At 39.0% G+C, this 20,879-nt stretch overlaps 1 protein-coding gene and 1 long non-coding RNA gene across 9 annotated transcripts in view; one reads left to right on the top strand and one right to left on the bottom strand.

Moving 5' to 3' along the window:
* The window catches only part of LOC123609023 (pantetheinase), a 92,851-nt gene that overhangs the window by 30,868 nt on the left and 41,104 nt on the right, over window positions 1-20,879 (bottom strand). For all 8 annotated transcript variants that reach the window (XM_045499654.1, XM_045499655.1, XM_045499649.1 and 5 more), the window contains 3 exons: window positions 8,741-8,933; window positions 7,772-8,063; window positions 6,967-7,328 (listed from right to left, as the gene is read on the bottom strand). In XM_045499654.1, the coding sequence (XP_045355610.1) occupies window positions 6,967-7,328; window positions 7,772-8,063; window positions 8,741-8,933 (847 nt within the window). The remainder of the gene's footprint in view (window positions 1-6,966; window positions 7,329-7,771; window positions 8,064-8,740; window positions 8,934-20,879) is intronic.
* LOC123609027 lies at window positions 466-20,625 on the top strand. Its single transcript, XR_006717574.1, has 3 exons — window positions 466-477; window positions 16,785-16,794; window positions 20,518-20,625. It is a non-coding gene; the product is annotated as an uncharacterized LOC123609027 (long non-coding RNA).

Here is a 20,879-nt window from a genome sequence, read left to right on the forward strand (position 1 = left end):
AAAGCCAAGTCCTAATCTGGCAATAAGAGAGCCACGAATCAACCCTATCTACAAGGCAGAATACTCAGAAGATTCCACCCCTGGGAGCACCAGGTACCTCAGGAACTGGTAAAGTTGTGGTGGCTAATGTAAGGAAAATTGGTAGGAATTTGTTAAGGATGCCTCAGATTCTGAGTCCCCCGCCATGGATGGGCAACTCTCCTTCCTCTATTCCAGTGAAAGATGGGGCATTTATTCCCAGAGAGGGTAAGGCAGATGATTTTTAGTAGAGGTTTTGAAAAACCTGGTTGAAGGGGATTACATGAATGAAATTTTGTTGAGATCATCCCCCTCCACCATGGATGCATCCAGCAAGGTCATTGCTCCCACCTGGTTCTCTAAATGCTGTCAGCAATGAATTTACCCTTCAGAAATAAAATTACCAGATAAATACAGGACAGGAGCCCAATTTAAATTTGAAGTTTAAATATACTAATAGTATCAAAAATGGTTTTTAGTGTGTAAGTATGTCTCAAATATTGAATGGGACAATCTTATATTTTTTAAATATTTGTTGTTTATCCAAACTTTGAATTTACTAGGGCACCCTGTATTTCAATTTGCTAAATTAGATAACTTTATTCAGGAAGAGAATTAGAAGAATTTTAAAGACTGAGAAACCTGACCCATCCCAAGAGGAAGTCTCCAAATATACTTACTCCAAATATACTTACTGTTTCCCCTAACAAAATGCCTGGTTAGATCACCCTACTTTGAAGTTTAAGTGGGCAAATATCACTCATGCTGGGCCCTTCACTTAGTTTTTGGTAAGGTTAAAGGGTTACTATATTTCTGAGGAAAGCTTCTAACATGAAAGAGAGAGCAGAACAGGTAGATAAAAGAAACTTTAGGGAAAAAGAGACTATTTACAGAGAAGAAGCTTCAAGAAAAAATTTTCTGTAGGGCACCTGGGTGGCTCAGTCAGTTAAGTGTCTGAATCTTGATTTTGACTCAAGTTGCGATCTCACAGCTCTGGAGATTGAGCCCCCTTTCAAACTCTGCACTGACAGTGCAGCACCCGCTTGGGATTCTCTCTCCCCCATCTCTCTGTGCCTCCCCCACTCACCCTTATTGTCTCTCTCTCTCTCTCTCAAAATAAATGAATAAACATTTAAAAGAAAGAAAAAAAGAAAAAAATTCCTTACCAGACTCAGAGAGATAAAATACTGGATCCACAAAACAACATCAACAGAAAAAAATTCATAGAGCAAAAAAAATAGTTCTTGAAAAATAAAAACATGTCAACAAAAATAATGACTCAATGTAAGGCTTGAAAGATCAAGAGGAGTAAATGAAAAAAGAGAGAAAAAAGAAAGAAAGAAAGAAAGAGCAGGAAAGAAAGAAAGAAAGAAAGAAAGAAAGAAAGAAAGAAAGAGAAAGAAAACAAAGAAAAGATACAAAAATATTAGAGGACAACCCAAAAAACACATGATTCCAAAAATAGGAGTTCCAGAAGAGGAAACCATGGAGGGGAGGAAATTCTATAAGGTTTCTGAGGAAACAGTAGGAAGAGGGATACACATACAAAGCACCAGGAATCAAAATAACTCAAGAATTCTCAGTAGCAATACAATGACCTTGAATTTTATACTTAGGGAAATCCTCCATCAAATATGAAAGGAAAGGCATTTTGAGACTTGTAAGTTGAAAATATTTTATCACCCACTCAGAGTGATCTTCCAGGAACTTACACCACCAACAACAAAGGAGGTGGGTGGTACTGTGTAAGAAAATATAGTAAGAAATATATATTTGGTCTTTTTCTAGTGCCTGGCAAGAAGAGCTCTAAAATCCTTGGAATTTCCTTAGTGATGAGAGGTGAAATGTGAAAAGAGGGGCTTTTGTTACTAATAACAAGCCTCTTTCAACCACGACTGAGTTCATGTTAATGAGGAGATTTGTGGAGAGCCTTAAATAACCACAGGATGGAAACTGGTGACCAGGGAAACCAACCACCAGGTTAGAGAGTTGGAATTTTCAGCGTCGCCATCCCCACCCCTATATCTGCGGAGGGAAGAGGAGCTGGAGGCTAAATTAAGCACCAATGGTCAATAACTTGAATCAATCATGTCCATGAAATTAAGCCTCCATGAAAATCCCTAAAGTATGGAGTTCAGAGAGAATCCAGGTTGGTGAACAAGAATGCCGTATCTACATGATGGGAAGGTGGCATACCCCAAACTCCATGGGACAGAAACTCCTATGCTTGGGATACTCCCAGACCTTGCCGTATGTGTCTCTTCATCTGGCTGTTCATTTGTATTCTTTGAAATGTCCTCTGTAATAAATTGTTAGTAGTACATAAGGCACTTTCTTAGGTTCTATGAGCCATTCCGGAAAATTAGCAAACCCAAGGCAGAGATCGCGGGAGCCCCTGATTTACGGTCAGTCAGGTCAGAAGCATGGGTGACAACCTGGACTTGCGATTGGAGTCTCAAATAGGGAGGGGACCAGTCTTGTGGGACGGAGCCCTGAGTCTGTGGACTCCGCTTTAGCTCCTGGTAGATGATGTCAGATGAGTAAATTTCAGAAGAAACAGTGAAAAGATTCAAAAGCGTTTGCCTTCAGAAAGAAGGACAAGATGGATTAGGGAAGAAACCGGTGTTTCACAAGGTTTTAGTGCTATCTTCTTAGGTGTGCCCATGCATTACTTTTATTAAAATGAAGAAAGAAGTGATAGAGGCAATCCAGGTGGTAGGAAGGGAGAGAACATCTGGCATATGACAAGGACTCAAGAAACAAAGGAGTTGACTCAGGACCTGCTTGCAATGCAGCCAGTGTTCACGTGAGCAAACCTGGTCGTATAGGTCTGACAGCTAAAAGAAAAGTTTATGTTACTTTTTTTTAGCAGCAGCAACAACAACAATAATAAAAGTTAACATTCATTGAGGACTTTTTATGTGTAGGCACGGTGCTGAATTCTTTACATTTATTTGTTAGCTTATATATTTACTTATTTTTAATGTTTATTTCTTTATTTTGATCAGGGTGGGGGGGGCAGGGAGAGAGAGAGATTGAGCACGAGCAGGGGAGAGGTAGAGAGAAAGGAAGACAGTGCAGAGCCAGACGTGGGGCTCAAATTCACAAACTATGAAAGCATGACCTGAGCCAAAATGAAGAGTTAGACACTTAACGGACTGAGCCACCCGGGTGTCCCTGTTTACATTTATTTATGAAATCAAAGTTCCCCCAAATGCCATAAATAATAATAATAATTATTATTATTATTATTATTGTCATCATTCTTTTTTTTTTTTTTCAACGTTTATTTATTTTTGGGACAGAGAGAGACAGAGCATGAACGGGGGAGGGGCAGAGAGAGAGGGAGGCACAGAATCAGAAACAGGCTCCAGGCTCTGAGCCATCAGCCCAGAGCCCGACGCGGGGCTCGAACTCACGGACCGCGAGATCGTGACCTGGCTGAAGTCGGACGCTTAACCGACTGCGCCACCCAGGCGCCCCAGTTGTCATCATTCTTACTTCCCTCCTAGGATTAAGTTAGGTCCTCCAGTTGTATGGTTTAATTGTCCGTGGTACTTTCCTTTGGTAACATTTGTCCCAGCTAAAATCAACTAGTGATTTCCTTAGTTTTCTCTTCAATGCCTGTGTCACCACCAGCAGTAAGCTCTATGAAGACAGTGACAGTATCTGTCTTGCTCATCTTAATATCCTCAGGCTGTACCAAGTACTTGCACACAGAAAACATTACATAAATATTTGGTGAATGAAAATGAATCCACATGTTACAGATGAGGAACCAGGGATTTAAAGAGGTTGGCCCAGGGCCAGGTGGCCACTATACAGTTAAGAAGCGATTTACCCAGAATTTCTGGCTCCAGAATCTATGTTCTCACCATGTCATATCCCTAATTTCTTACCCTGTTGGGAAATAGTTTCACATTCTAGAAGAGAGAGGCTGGTGATTTGGATGACTCTTACCTTGGTGGGAGGAAATGGAGAGGACAAAGGGTACAGAAAATAATCTCAAGAGGAAGATCTCCCAGGTTATATGGGGTAAAGGGAATGAACTTTTGTTTAGTTTATCCCTTCTTTATTAATTGATTTACTCAATGATTCTTTAAAATATGTAGGCTGCTTCTCCCACTCTCCTATAACCACTGCTATAAATTTTTACCCAATCTTTTACCATCCTCTACTCTAGAAAATGCTACAAGCACCTTCTTTCCCTACGTCCTTAAAATTCACTATAGAACATTTGGAAAATCTCCGTGGCAAGATGCAGAGTTATTGTACCCTTATTTCCTTTTTTTTTTTTTTTTTTGTCTTCTCTTCTTAGTTAAGAACTAGATGTTGGTGTTATAGAGATTTTTCTGGCATTAGTTATCATCACAGTTAGACTATGAAGGATTATGAATATAATCCAATACCCAAATCCCTCATTCTTAATTCCAAGACCAAACTTCTCTGAAAATAAAGGCTTTTGTAGCACATTGGACATTGAAACCTAACTTGAACTAACATAAGGCTATCCTGTTTTTAAGTTATTTAGGGTGCATAATCCCATGTTTTCCAGCAGACACATTAACACGTTTTATCTGGGGTGCTGCTCCAGACTCTGCTGGTGATGTCAGGTACCAGGGCTCCAGCTGAATGTCCCATAAATACTTTGAAACCAGAATATCCAAAGCTGAACTGAGCATCTCTCCACTGCCAGCCTGCTCCCCTTCTAACATCCTGAAACATACATTCACCCAGCTACTCTTGTCGGAAACCTGGCATTCTAGCCCCTTCATTCTGCTTTCCTGTTCTGTATCCAATTAGCGACTAAGTTTAGTCTTCTACATATTGCCAGACTCCACTCCCTGCTCTTACCCCTACTGACATAATCTTGATACAGGTTTTAATAGGACTATTTTTGAAATCTAACCAGTCTTTGTGCCCTCGCTCCCCCCTCCACAGTGCTGCTACAGCGATCTAACGCAACAGCAGATCTGATCACATCATTCCCTGGCTGAACACCTTCCCACAGAAGACTGGCACCCAGAGAATAAAGCCCAAACCTTAGGAATGACGGGTAAGATCCTGCCAAACGTGATCCTGCCTCTAAGCCCATCTTCCACCAATCCTTGCTTCTTACGTTATGCCTTAGTGACACTGACCCGTATACCCTACTTCTTGACATGTCCTCACCCTTGCTCACACTCTCCACTCCACCTAGAATTTCCTCCCACTCTTTTTCATCTGGAGAATAGCATGAGCATAAGCTCATACATCATGTCTCCAGAAACCTCCCTGAATCCCCAAATCAGGCTAGGTATAGCTCCTTAGTATTTCCTACAACAAAACGTGCACTCTATGTTCTATCACATGCCGATTTGTACTGACATTACCTGGTCCTATGTCTTTCCCCCCTGCTAAATTCTTCAAGAGGAGGGCCTTGGCTTATTCGTCTTCATATCATTAGCACTGACTATATACACCTACTATGTAGTAGGCACTCAACAAGTGTCCAGGTAAAGATGCATTAAGACGGTGCTTATCATACAGCAAACAACATTTTGCACATTGGGTACAGTTCCAGCACTTATGCACAAGGATGTGCATCATTTCACATAATATGTCCTTAATAAAGCTGAGCGTAGGATGCCTGAGGTACCTAGCTCGGGTGGGGAGGTGGGCTTGGTGCTACAGGAAGTGTCAGGGCAGCCCTCGGGGTGAAGATAACACCCGAAAAGCACCATGAATGGTGAGGAGGTGGGGCCATCATAGATAAAGGAGACAACCTGTGCAAACATCCAGAGGTTCTGCAGATGCGGGCACACTGGGGATGAAGAAATGCCTCAACATGAGAGGAGCCCAGGGCACATGTGGGTAGAAGTGAGAGAAGAGAACAGAGAGTAGGAAGAGGTACATGTCAAGCATTTCTGAGTAGCTTTTTGGTGAGGAAGTTGATTTGCCAATGAGAAGACAGTGAGGCCTTTTAAGCAAGGCAGGGAAATAATCAGAAATGACTTTTAGTAATTGGTATGATTAGAGTATGGGAAGTGGATGGGATGGAGCTGAAACTGTCAACAGGAAGCCCTGTTCAGATGTTGCACAGTCTGGGTGACATAGGATAAGAGCCAGATCAAGGAAGAGGAGAGCAGAATGAGAGGAACATGAAAGTTGCTTGTTGCAACTCACCATAGCTCTTCCTTTGATGTTGAGGGGTGCGAGATACCAAGTCTCTGCACCAGTAAACTACTCTACTGCTTGTCTCAGAGGTCAACCCTAGATGTCTCCAGGACATGCTTAGTGTCAAGTTCTTAAGTAAAAAAAAAAAAAAGGGGGGGGGAGGGGGCTGGGTGGCTCAGTCGGTTGAGCGTCCGACTTCGGCTCAGGTCATGATCTCGCGCTTTGTGAGTTTGAGCCCCGTGTTGGGCTCTGTGCTGACAGCCTAGAGCCTGGAGCCTGCTTCGGATTCTGTGCGTGTCTCTCTCTCTCTCTCTCTCTCTGCCCCTCCCCACTCACGCTCTGTCTCTCCTGCTCTCGAAAATAAATATTGAAAAAAAATAAAAATAAAAATAAAAAGCCTTAGCGAACATATCAAGAAAATGGGTATGTTTGTTCAGGGAAGAACTATCAGAGGTTAATCATCCTTTAAAATCATCTGTAATTTGATTACTGTATCATTTTAAATGCGGGTACTGTAAATAAATCTTCTGCCTTTTTCCAGCCAGTTTAAAATTGGACATCTAGGATTGCAAGTTTTGGCAAATAAGAATTCAGGATGCCCAACTAAGTTTGAATTTCAGGTAAATAACATTTTTAGTGTGCATATATCCTCAAAAGTGGGACCCATTTTTTTTTTTCTTGAAGTGGGACACACTTACAATGAAACAAGTCATTGTTTATCTGAGAGTCAAATTCAACTGGGTGTCCTATATTTTGCCTGGTTAATGCCCCTGCCAACAAAACAAGCATTACCTGTAGATAATAACTCCCTTCGACAATATGTAGTCCATCAAATGCCCCTAGGGCATAAACTTCATCTGGTTTCTTCTCAGACATCTTGTAGCTTAGATGGCAGCAGAGTTCTTTCTGACAAACTGTGTAATTTCCTGTGACTCTTGTGAGCTCCAAGAAGGTGAATTCATCAAAAAATGCATTACTTTTAAATTCCTGATTTCCTGTGGAGAATGCTTTTATACTACTGGCATAAGAAGCCCAATTTACCACTCCAGGGTCGTATGAAGAAGAATTCAGTCGTGAGATGAGGAGTTTTCCCTCCTTTGTCTTCATGTCATAATGAAATGCTCTTGGAGAGTCAGGTGCATAGATGCCGCTTCCTGAAAGCGATGTTGGAAATGGCATTTTAAATAGAGAAGTGAAAAGGGATTGCATGATTGCTACTGCTATTTTAAACTCACATTAACATTTAGTCTGGCTAAGCTAACTATTTCAGTAATTTCAGTAAGATATACTGACAAGGAAACAGGTGAGAGGAAATCCAACAGGGTTTGATACTGAGAAGCCAATAAGAGAAACTTTCGGGTCAGAAGTGGTCAATCTTGAGGGGGAAAAAAGTGTGCCTGTAAGTTGAATAGAACTAAATAAATCTACAAAACAATTTACATTGAGATGGCTTCTACGGTATGTCACCAGCCAGAGGTGCAAAATATAAGAGTTGGAAAACATTATATTAAGGAGTACACGTTAGCTAGAAAAAAATCATTATTTTGCTTTTTTGGTTATGGCATAAAGTTTGTACATCTTAGAGATTACACGTTACCTGTCATCCTCTTCTGGGGGTGGTGTATGTTGGCTGCAAGGAAGTTAACCCCCATGCCCACTGCCCAAGCCGAGTGGAATTCAATAGCTGATAAATGTGGCAAGACATTCATCCATGCTGTTGGGAAAACTATGGTATCCACATGGAAATCTTTCAGCAGAGTAACAGCGGGATCATGGAAGAGTATATCGAAGCATGTGAAAATGCCAAATCTTCCAAAGATGGTGTCAAAAGTCACAACCTCAGGCTTCTTTGGTACATTGAATTGATCCTCACCCATGAAAAGGTTGTACTGTAATAAAGAGAAGATGAAGTGGGTAAAAGTCTCTTTTCAGAAGTTGGCCTGGGTGTCAATGTGTCTGAAAAAGTGCAAGCCAACATCTCTTAGTGCCAATTTCACCCATAACCACCGTCCTCACAGGGAAAAAGTGTTACAGAATCAGAGATTACTATGGCTGATAGGAGCCTTTGGTTCAATCTCTACGTTTTAGAGATCTGTAGAAGGGAATCCTTATGTATTAAGACCCTATTGAATCTTACAAGACCTAAGAGTGAAATAGATAACTTCTATTTGCCAAGAACACCTAAATATTTTCTGTAGACAAAATTGCTCCTTTCTCTTCAAAACCAAGTCTATCTGGTAGGTAGTTTTTTTTGTTCTAGTCTTGACCCATTGCCAGGGCATGTCCTTAAAAAGACAAAGTCTAAAAGGCAACATTATATTTCAGTGCAGGTACCTCCTGCTGATTCTCACATACTTCCAAAGATACATTCCTGTGTTCCTAAATACATAGAAAACCTCTTGAGCCTCTTTATAGGAGCTTACCACACCTAATCATCGTTTTCTATGCTTTGTCTCTACTCTGCTTCTAAAGTATGCTTATTATAAACATTAATGTTTTTCCCCCTTTTTCCCCACTTTATTTTGTTAAACATTCAGTATCTGAACTGTGTGCAAATTAATTTTACCTTATGGTAGCGTGCCACCAGTTTTCCCTGAGAATCAAACACCACATCAGTATTGTACTGGTAACGGCCATCGGGGGGACACTGAGGGTCACTGGCATTGCATGGCTTCTTGTCCCCAATATTTGCCACAACGTAGATAGAGTTGTGCTTGGCCAGGCAGCTGAGTCTTTCTTGCACTGGGGTGTGGCCAAACCTAATATGTGTTCATTGGAAGAGGAAAACAAAAATCAAGCTTACCTCTTAATAAAATTCAGCGTTATATTGCCTGAAGCTATTATGTGACATACACAAAACTAAATTCTAAATAACACAATAGAAGGGAAGGATTAAAACAAGAATAGACTTTGGAGGAAGTACACACTTGTGGGAATTTGGTTGTAGAAAACTGTTCTAGGATAAGATTCTAGGTCATGTATCTTTTTTCTTCACAGCATTTATCATCATCTATAATCAGCATTCATTATGTGTTTATCTTATGATCCGTGTCATATCTCATAGATATTTTGGGCAAAGATATACATCTTCTGTTCACTAACCCTGGCAGAAAAGAAGCATTAAAAAAAATATTTCAATTGAAATAAGAACAACTTGGAATTAAGAGAATTTTGGGAAGATGGCTGAGTACAAAGCACCAGGAATCCATCCTTCCACGTAAATGATATTTGTGCTGGCAGAATCTAACTGAAATTTTGGAGTCTATTCCAAGGGTTGTGAGTTCCAGGGGGAAGGCTTGGAAGGTGCATAGATGCCGCTTCCTGAAAGTGATGTTGGAAATGGCATTTGAAATAGAAAAGTGAAAAGGGATTGCATGATTGCTATTGCTATTTTAAACTCACAGTAACATTTAGTCTGTCTAAGCTAACTACTTCAGTAATTTCACTAAATTTCACTAAATTTCAGTTAGTTTCAGTCAATTTCAGCTCTTATCTCAGTAGTGGCTACCCATGCTTTACCCCACCCCAAGCCCCATGGCAGGCAGCCATGCAAGTGTTCCTGCAATACTGTGTAGGTAGTTTATGGGATCAGGTTAGACAATAGAAACCCTGTCCTCTAAATATCAGGAAACTATATTCTGATCACTGATAACTGCTTCTTATCCTGGAGGTGCAGACACAGGGACAGGTAGCCATTGTTGCATCTCCACCACTATAATGTTGTCAGTCCTTCCCCCACTAACTGAAATAATTTCTAGAGGATTTAAAAAGCTAGAGTCTTCTTCTCTCCCCCTTCCTTAATTTTGCTTTTTTTTTCCTTTCTTTTGGGAATCATACATTGAAGGACTAGGATATACAAAAGCAATCATATATATAGGAGATTGTAGAAAGTCACCACATATGCTCAGGGTAAAATAAAGGCTAAGACAAGGCTTCAAAAGATTTTATACCTCAAGCTTATGCCTAGCACAGAAACACCTACAGCAATCAAAACAGATAAACAAGCAAAAGGCAGTAAACCCTGGGGAAGGGGGAAAATTTCACTTCCAGAATTATCACATTTTAAGATTCAAATACCAACTTGTCAACAAAAAAATCATAAGGTATACAAATAAAGAGGAAAGGGTGTCCCCATTCCAAGGAAAATAAGAATAAACCTACAGAAACTATCCTTGAGTACGACCAGATGGCAAATTTCCTGGACAAAGACAAAAACAACGGTTTTAAAGATGCTCAAAGAACTAAAAGCAAATGCAGAGGAAGTCAAGAAAATGATGTATGAACAAAAAGGAAACATCAATAAAAAAGATGGAAAACCTAAAATAAACCAAAAAGAAATTCTGGAGCTGAAAATTACAATGTTTAAAATAAAAAATTTACTAAAGGGATTCAGAGATGGATTTGAGTTGGCAGAAGAAAGAATCAATAAACTTAAAGGTAATGCAATTGAAATGATCGAGTTGAAAGAATGGAAAGAGAAAAAGACTGATGTGAACAAGGCCTAAGGGAGCTGTAGGACACCACCAAGTGGACAAATATACACATTCTAGGAGTTCAAGAAGAGTGAGATAAGGGAACGGAGAGATTATTTGAAGAAATAATGTCCAAAAACTTTCCAAATTTGAATAAAGGCATGGCTATAAAGATCTAAGAAGTTAAATGATCTCCAAGAAGGATGAACTCAAAGACACCCATATCAACACACATTCTAATCAAATTATCAAAAGCCAAAGACAAAATAAGAATGTTGAAGGCCACAAGAGATAAGTGATTGATACCATACAACCAATCCTCAGTAAGATTATCACAGTTTTGAATCAGACACGTTAGAGGCCAGAAAGCAGGGGGCCAATATATTTAAAGCACTGAAAGAAAAAACTTTCAACTAAAAATCCTACATTCAGCAACACTGTCCTTCAAATGTGAGGGGGAAAATTAAGATATTCTATGCTAATATCTGACATAATTGACTTTAAATTAAAAAAAAAAGATTATAAGAGACAGAGAAGAGCATTGTATATTAATATTCACAATACAACAGAGAACTCTTAAAATTCAACAACAAAAACCCTGATTTAAAAATGGGCAAAAGACTGGAATAGACTTTTCTCAAAAAAAAAAAAAAAAAAAAAAGGCCATACAAATGGCCAATATTACTGGTAGATCTGTTCTTTTTTTGATAAAAACCCTCAAGAAAGGGATAGAAGGACCATACCTCAAGATCTTAAAACCATATATGAAAGACCCACAGCTAGTATCATCTTCAATGAGGAAAAATTGAGAGCTTTCCCCTTAACATCCGGAATATGACAGGGATGTCCACTCTCACTACTGTTATTCAACGCAGTGTTGGAAGTCCTGGCCTCAGCAATCAGACAACACAAAGGAATAAAAGGCATCCAAATCGGCAAAGAGGAAGTCAGACTTTTACTCTTTGCAACCAACATGATACTCTACCTGAAAAACCCAAAAGATTCCACCAAAAGACTGCTAGAACTGATCCATGAATTCAGCAAAGTCACAGGACATAAAATCAACACACAGGAATCAGTTGCATTCCTATACACCAATAATGAAGCAACAGAAAGAGAAATCAAGGATTCGATCCCATTTACAATTGCACCAAAGCCATAAAATATCTAGGAATACACCTAACCAAAGAGGTGAAAAATCTATACACTGAGAACTATAGAAACTTTATGAAAGAAATTGAAGAAGACACACACACACAAAAAGGAAAAATATTACGTGCTCATGGATTGGAAGAACAAATATTGTTAAAATGTTGATACTACCCAAAGCAATGTATATATTCAATGCAATCCCTATCAAAATAACACCAGCATTCTTCACAGAGCTAGAACAAACAATCTTAAAATTTGTATGGAACCAGAAAAGACCCCGTATAGCCAAAGCAATCCTGAAAAAGAAAACCAAAGATGGAGGCATCACAATCCTGGACTTCAAGCTGTATTCCAAAGCTGTAATCATCAAGACAGTATGGTACTGGAACAAAAACAGATACATAGATCAAAGGAACATAATAGAGAACCCAGAAATGGACCCACAAACGTATGGCCAGCTAATCTTTGACAAAGCAGGAAAGAACAGTCAATGGAATATAGACAGTCTCTTCAGTAAATGTTACTGGGAAAACTGGATAGAGACATGCAGAAGAATGAACCTGGGCCACTTTCTTACACCATACACAAAAATAAACTCAAAATGGATGAAAGACCTAAACTTGAGACAGGAAGCCATCAAAACCCTAGAGGAGAAAGCAGGCAAAAACCTCTGACCTCAGCCGCAGCAACTTCTTACACAACATGTCTCTGGAGGCAAGAGAAACAAAAGCAAACATGAACTATTGGGACCCCATCAAGATAAAAGGCTTCTGCACCTTGAAGGAAACAATCAACAAAACTAAAAGGCAACCAATGGAATGGGAGAAGATATTTGCAAATGACATATCAGATAAAGCATTAGTATCCAAAATCTATAAAGAACTTATCAAACTCAACACCCAAAAACAAATAGTCCAATGAAGAAATGGGCAAAAGATGTGAATAGACACTTTTCCAAAGAAGGCATCCAGATGGCTAACAGACACATGAAAATATGCTCATCATCACTCATCATTAGGGAAATACAAATTAAAACCTCACACCTGTCAGAATGACTAAAATTAACAACGCAGGCAACTACAATGTTGGTGAGGATGTGGAGAAAGAGGATCTCTTTTGCACTGCTGATGGTGCAGCCACTCTCAAAAACAGTGTGGAGGTTCCTCAAAAAATTAAAACTAGAACTACCCTACTATCCAGCAATTGCACTACTAGGTATTTATCCAAGGGATACAGGTGTGTGTTTCTAAGGGGAACATGCACCCCCATGTTTATAGCAACACTATCGACAATAGCTGAAGTATGGAAAGTGCCCAAATGTCCATTGACTGACGAATGGATAAAGAAGATGTGGTATATATATACAATGGAGTATTACTTGGCAATCAAAAAGAATGAAATCTTGCCATTTGCAACTACATGGATGGAACCAGAGGGTTTTATGCTAAGCGAAATTAGTCACAGAAAGACAAATATCATATGAGTTCACTCAGATGTGGAGTTTAAGAAACAAAACAGATGAACATAAGAGAAGGGAAGCAAAAATAATATAACAACAGAGAGGGAGACAAACCATAAGAGACTTATATACAGAGAACAAACTGACGGTTGCTGGCAGGGTGTTGGGTAGGGGGTTAAATGGGCTAAATGGGTAAGGGACATTAAGGAAGACACTTGGGATGGGCACTGGGTGTTACACATAGAGGGTGGATCACTGGAATCTACTCCTGAAATCATTATTGCACTATATGCTAACTAACTTGGATGTAAATTAAACAATCAATCAATCAATAAAAAAATTTTTAAAGGAATAAAAAAAGGATGTTATATTTTGTCAAAAGCTTTTTTCCGCATCTATTGAGAGGATCATGTGGTTCTTATCCTTTCTTTTATTAATGTGATGTATCACATTGATTGATTTGCAGATATTGAACCAGCCCTGCATCCCATAAATAAATCCCACCGGATCGTGGTGAATAATTCTTTTAGTGTATTGTTTGATGTGGTTTGCTAGGACCTTATTGAGAATTTTTGCATACGTGTTCATGCAAAAATGTTAGTGGGGTCTTTGTCTGGTTTTGGAATCAAGGTAATGCTGGCCTTGTAGAAACAGTTTGGAAGTTTTCCTTCTGTTTCTATTTTTTGGGACAGCTTCAAAAGAATAGGTGTTAACTCTTTAGATGTTTGATAGAATTCCCCTGGAAAGCCTTCCGGCTCTGGACTCTTGTTTCTTGGGAGATTTTTGATTACCGATTCACTTTCTTTACTGGTTATGGATCTGTTCAAATTTTCTATTTTTCCCTGTTTCAGTTTGGCAGTTTATGTTTCTAGGAATTTGTCCATTTCTTCCAGATTGTCCAATTTGTTGGCATATAATTGTTCATGATATTCTATTATTGTTTGCATTCCTGTGGTGTTGGTTGTGATCTCTCCTCTTTCATTCATTATTTTTTTTTAAATTTTAATGTTTATTTACTTTTGAGAGAGAGAGACAGAGCACAAGCAGGGAAGAGGCAGAGAGAGAGGGAGACACAGAATCTGAAGCAAGCTCCAGGCTCTGAGCTGTCAGCATGGAGCCCGATGCGAGGCTTGAACTCACAAGCCGTGAGATCATGACCTGAGCTGAAGTTGGACACTTAACTGAGTGAGACACCCAGGCACCCACATTCGTGATTTTATGAATTTGGGTCCTTTCCTTTTTCTTTTTGATCAATCTGGCTAGGGGGTTATCAGTTTATTCTTTCTAATAATCAGCTCCTGGTTTCATTCATCTGTTCTACTGTTGTTGCTTTTTCTTGATATCATTGATTTCTGCTCTACGCTTTACTATTTCCCTTCTACTGCTGGTTTTGGGCTTAATTTGCTCTTCTTTTTCCAAATGTTTTAGGTGTAAGGTTAGGTTGTGTATTTGAGACCTTTCTTCCTTCTTCAGAAAGGCCTCGGTTGCTATATACTTCCCTCTTATAACCATCTTTGGTGCATCCCAGAGGTTTTGGACTGTCATGTTTTCATTTTCATTGGCTTCCGTGTACTTTTTAATTTCCTCTTTAATTTCTTGGTTAATTCATTCATTCTTTAGCAGGATGTTCTTTAATCTCCAAGTATTCAGGGTCTTTCCAAATTTTTTCTTGTGGTTTATTTCAAGTTTCATAGTGTTTGAAACTATGCAAGTGGTTTGAAAATATGCAAGGTATGATCCCAATTTTTTTATACTTGTTGAGGGCTGATTTGTGTCCCAGTAAGTGATCTATACTGGAGAATGTTCCATGTGCACTTGAAAAGAATGTGTATTCTGCTGCTTTAGGATGAAATGTTCCGAATATATCTGTTAAATCCATCTGGTTCAGTGTGTCATTCAAAGCCATTGTTTCCTTGTTGATTTTCTGTCTATATGGTCTGTCCATTGCTGTAAGTGAGATGTTGAAGTCCCCTACCATTATGGTATTATTATCAATGAGTTTCTTTATGTTTGTGATTAACTGGTTTATATATTTGGGTGGCTGCATATTGGAGGCATAAATATTTACAATCATTATATCTTATTGGTGGATAGACCCCTTAATTATAATATAATGCCCTTCTTCATCTCTTGTTACAGTCTTTATTTTAAAATCTAGTTTGTCTGATATAAGTATGGCTACCCCAGCTTTCTTTTGATGACCATTATCATGATAGATGGTTCTCCATCCTCTTAGTTCCACTCTGCAGGTGTCTTTAAGTCTATAATGAGTCTTTTGTAAGCAACATATAGATGGGTCTTGTTTTCTTATGCATTCTGATACCCTATGTCTTTTGATTGGAGAATTTAGTCCATTGACATTTATAGTGAGTACTGCAAGATGTGAATTTAGTGCCATTGTGTTCCCTGTAGCATTGGTGTTTCTGGTAATGTTCTCTGGTCCTTTCTAGTCTTTGTTGCTTTTGGTATTTTTTGTTTTGTTTGGTCTTTTCTCCACTCACAGGGTCCCCCTTAAAATTTCTTGCAGGGCTGGTTTAGTGGTAACAAACTCCTTTAGTTTTTGTTTGTCTGGGAAACTCTTTATCTCTCCTATTTTGAATGACAGCCTTGCTGGATAAAGAATTCTTGGCTGCATATATCCTGCAACACATTGAATATATCCTGTCACTCCTTTCTGGACTGCCAAGTTTCTGTGGATAGGTCTGCTGTGCACCTGATCTGTCTTCCCTTATAGGTTAAGGACGGTTTTTCCCTGGCCACTTTTATAATTCTTTCCTTGTCTATGTATTTTGTGAATTTGACTGTGATAGGTTTTGGTGATGGTTGGTTTTTGTTGAATCTAATGGGAGTTCTCTGTGCTTCTTGGATTTTGATGTCTGTGAACTTCCCCAGATTAAGGAAAGTTTTCCACTATAATTTGCTCACATAAATCTTCTGCCTCTTTTTCTCTCTATTCATCTTCTGGGACTCTTATGATTTGGATGCTATTCCTTGTTGACAAGTCACTGAGTTCTCTAATTGTATCATGATCTTTTGTCTTTGTTTCCCTCCTTTTTTTCTGCTTCATTATCCTCCATAATTTTATCTTCTCTACCATGGATTCACTGCTCTGCTCTGCCCATCCTTGCCATCGTGGCATCATTCAAGATTGCATCTTGGTTATAGCATTTTTAATCTCATCCCGACTAGATTTTATTTCTTTTATCTCCACAGAGAGGGACTCTATGCTTTCTTCAAAAGCAGCTAATATTCCTATTATTGTGGCTATAAATCCTAATTCAGACATCTTGCTTATATCTGTATTGACTAAGCCCCTGGCTGTCATTTCCTCCTGTTCTTTATTTTGGGGTAAATTCCTTCATTTTGTCATTTTGGAGGAAGAAAAAAATTAATAAGATTAAAAATTAAAATTAAAAAGTTAAACACAAAGCAAAAAATCAAATAAAGGAAGCTAGATCCTAGCTGTTTTGTGTGTTTTGGTCTGCTTGTTGAAAGAAGCTTGATATAATAGAGTAAAAAAAGGAAAGAAAAAAAAAGGTAAGAAAAAATTTTAAATAAAATATTTTATATAATAAAATAAAATGAAATAGAATAAAAATTTTTTAAATAAAAAAGAATGTAAAAAATAAATAAAAATAAATGTTTCTCTTTCTGTATCCAAGAAAGAGGATGGAACAAAAGAAAAGAGAAAACAATTTAAGCAAAAACAGAAGGAAAGAAAAGGAACAAATAAATGAATCAGCAAACAGAGTAAACTCTGGATGAAGTTACATCCAGTTTCTTCTAGAACTGAAACTATGAAACCTTCTATAGTCCATACACTAAACAGGTGGAGTGGCTTGTGCTGGTTTTCTAGGGGATGTGCTTGGAGGGGGCAGTTGGGCAGGGCTTGGTGTAATGGTTCCATTCTTTACTAGGTGGTGCTGCTTAGCTTACTGGGGTGGATCAGTGTGGCATGCATGTGCATGTGCACTTGCATGTGTGTGGGAAAGGTGGAAATGGCTTCACCCAGCTCCCTAATCTCTAAAACAGGAACTCTGTGCTCTTACCGACTTACAGTCAAGCACCACTCCTTTGTCTGAGGCCTCTGTCCACTCCCCACCTCTACCTTGTCCGTGTCCAAGCTGTCCACCTGCCAGGTGACATCTCTTCCCAGAGTTTTATCTCAGATGGGGTTGTGTTTCAAAATCCCACACTTCAGAGACCCCCGTGGCTTGGACCCATCTGACTCTCTGGGGAAGGGTCTTGCTGAGCATTGGCCAGGTCTTGGCTTGCCCCAGAAAACATCTGTGCAATTGTTCAATAGCAGAGATTCAGAGATTATGGCAAATTACAACACACAGCCAGTGCCAGATTTCACTGCACTCTGGAGTCCCAATACCAGCAAACGTAGCTGCTCTCCAGCGTCTGCTGGGACCTTTGCCTATGGGGAGAATGTATGGCCTTTACCAAACGCTCTCCAAGCAAGGGAACTGCTTCCCCTGTGTGGCACATGGACCCCTCAGACCCCCCTGCCTGCTCCTGGGAATTCACGCTACTTCCTCACCAGAGTACCACCAGGCATTGAGCTCAGAAACTTCACACTCTGCACTCCGCTGTTTATAGAATCCTGGTGGTAATCCTCTCCTTTCTTCCCATCAACGGTTTTGGGGAACAGATTTCTTGATCAGGCCCCTGCAAGTATTTTCACTCTTTCCCTCTCTTTCTCTCCAGCTACTTTTGGGGGAGTACTTTTCTTGCACAATCCGATGTGCTGCACTCTCCCCCTTTCTCTCTGTCTTCTCTCTGCAAAAACAGCTCCCTAGCCTCTGTGGCTTTTTTCTCCCCCTGTTCACCTTTCCATGCCATGTACCTGCCGAGTTTTGTGGCTCAAGTTATGCAGATTGTTGGTTAATCCTCAGATCAGTTTCTTAGGTGTTCAAAATGGTTTGGAGCTGATCTGCCTGTGTTTCAGAAGTGAAACAAGCTCAGGGTCTCGATGCTGCTCCTGTGATTTGATTTTCTTTCTTTCTTTTTTTTTTTTTTTTAAGTTTATTTATTTTTGAGAGAGAGAGAGACAGAGCACGAACGGGGGAGGTCAGAGAGAGAGGGAGACACAGAATCCAAAGCAGGCTCCAGGCTCTGAGCTGTCAGCACAGAACCCGACGTGGGCTCGAACTCACGGACTGTGAGATCATGACCTGAGCCAAAGTCGGATGCTTAACCGACTGAGCCACCCAGGTGCCCCTCCTGTGATTTGATTTGCATCAGAGGTGCTTGGCCAGATTATTATTTCCCTTTGTATTTCAGAGACTTGTTACAAGATGAAGAGCTTCTACTTGTTTCAAGGATGAGAACCTAGTTATGGCCAACAGGACCTGTCCTTTTATGGGCCTGCCTGGTCTTCACTGAGCTTTTTCTCTCAGGAAGTTTCTGCCCCTGGCAACACCAATTTCAAGGAGATTATCCCCCATGTTTTCTTCTAGGATTTTTATTGTTTAGGTCTTATATTTAAGTCTTTAACCCCTTTTGAGTTAATTTTTGTGAATGGTGTAAGATAAAGGTTCAATTTTACTCTTTTGCATGTGAATAGACAGTTTTCCCAACACCATTTATTGAACAGACTGTCCTCTCCCCATTGAGTATTCCTGGCTCTTTAGTCAAATGTTCATTGACCATATACACATGGTTTATTTCTGGGCTCTCGAGTCTGTTCAACTGGTCTATGTGTTTCTTTTTCTTGCCTAATTGCTCTGGCTAAGACTTCCAGTACTAATTAAATAGGAGTACTGATACTGTCTTTTCTTGATCTTAGAGAGAAAATCTTCAAATTTCATTACTGAATATGATGTTAGCTGTGGGCCTGCTATTTATGGCCTTCATTATGTTGAGGTATGTTCCTTTTATACCCATTTTGTTGAAAGTTTCTAAAATGAAAGGATGTTGAATTTTGTCAAACGATTTTTCTGTATCTATTGAAATGATATGATTTTTATATTTCATTCTATTAATGTGGTGTATCATATGCTTCGATTACATGCGTTGAAACATTCTTGCATCCCAGGGACAAATTCCATTTAACCATGGTCTATGATCCTTTTAATATGCTGTTGAATTTGGTTTGCTAGTATTTTGGTAAGAATTTTTACATCTATATTCATCAGGGATATTGGGCTGTAGTTTTATTTTATTGTGGTATCCTTACCTAACTCTGGCATTAAGGTAATGTTGGCCTCATAAAATAAGTTTGGGACTATTCTCTCCTCTTAAATTTTTTGGATGAGTTTGAGATGAACTGGAATTAATTATTCTTTAAAAGTTTGATAGAATTTATCTGTGAGCCATCTGGTTCTGGGCTTTCCTTTGTTGAGAGTTTTTTGATTACTGATCCAATATCCTTACTCATTATCGGTGTGTTCAGATTTTCTATTTCTTCATGATTTGGTCTTGGTAGGTTGCCTGTTTCTAGAAATCTATGAATTTCTTCTAAGTTGTCCAATTTGTCGACATATAATTGTTCAGAGTAGTGTCTTATGATCTGTAGTACTTCTTTGATATCATGTAAACATAATGTCTCCTCTTTCATTTCTAAAAATATGGCATGCTTCAGGAATTTGCATGTTATCCTTGTGCAAGGGCCACAAGGTTTTGGGTTTTGCTAGATAAAAAAGAGTTCTGGAGGTGGATGATGGCGATGGTCGAACAACAACATAAACAGACTTAATACTACTGACTGCACATTTAAAAAGGGTTAAGATGGTAAATTTTATGTTATGTGTATTTTACCCCAGTAAAGAATATTAGAAAAAAGTAACCTTTTGTAGGCTAAGAAAAGGGAAATCTTGTTCAGGGAACTAGTCAATCTGGTTGGTGCAGAGGCATCCTTAAGGAAGAAAAGGGAAGAGGAAATTTAAAAAGATGCCTTTGGGGTCATAAAAGATAGAGCTCAGCACAAGAAGCTAAAAAGCTTATTTTAAATTTAACAGACAGAAAAGTACCATTAAAGGTTTTAAGGACAGAAGTAACGTGATCTCAATTATTTTTCAGATAATAGGGCATTAGGGTATAGAATATACTAGAATGGTGAGAGACTAAGTGTAGGGAATTGTTGGGAAACTGTTGGAATAGTTCAAGTTAAAAGCAACAAGGGTTGGGCTAGGGCGATGCCAGACAGTATGGAAAACTGGAAATATTGGAACATTTGTTAATGTTTGATTTCTTTATTCTTTATCATGTTACCAAGTTGTCCCAGTAAATCAACCAAAATACAATCTTCAAAAGTGAGACCTCAGAATATATAACATATAGCCATATGTACTCTACTGGCACAATCCTTAAATATTCAACGGTTAATACTGGGTTATTCAAGAATAGCTGAGAAGGGTAAAATTACTGTTGAATGAATGGGATATTGGTGCCATCTGCTGGAGCTTTCTTTGAGTATCAAATCTATACTGTTTGATCTACAAATTGGTAAAATTAACATAAGCAATTATCTACAAAACATATCCTTGAAAAAGACCAATGAGGATGATAAACCACATGTAAAAATTATTATTTTAATGCATTTATATAAAGAACAACTATTTGATAGTTGTTCTCCCTGTTTTCTTCAATTAATTCCTGAACAACATAGATGTAAA

This window comes from Leopardus geoffroyi, chromosome B2 (genome assembly GCF_018350155.1).
Source record: "Leopardus geoffroyi isolate Oge1 chromosome B2, O.geoffroyi_Oge1_pat1.0, whole genome shotgun sequence".
In the NCBI taxonomy this organism is placed as follows: domain Eukaryota; kingdom Metazoa; phylum Chordata; class Mammalia; order Carnivora; family Felidae; genus Leopardus; species Leopardus geoffroyi.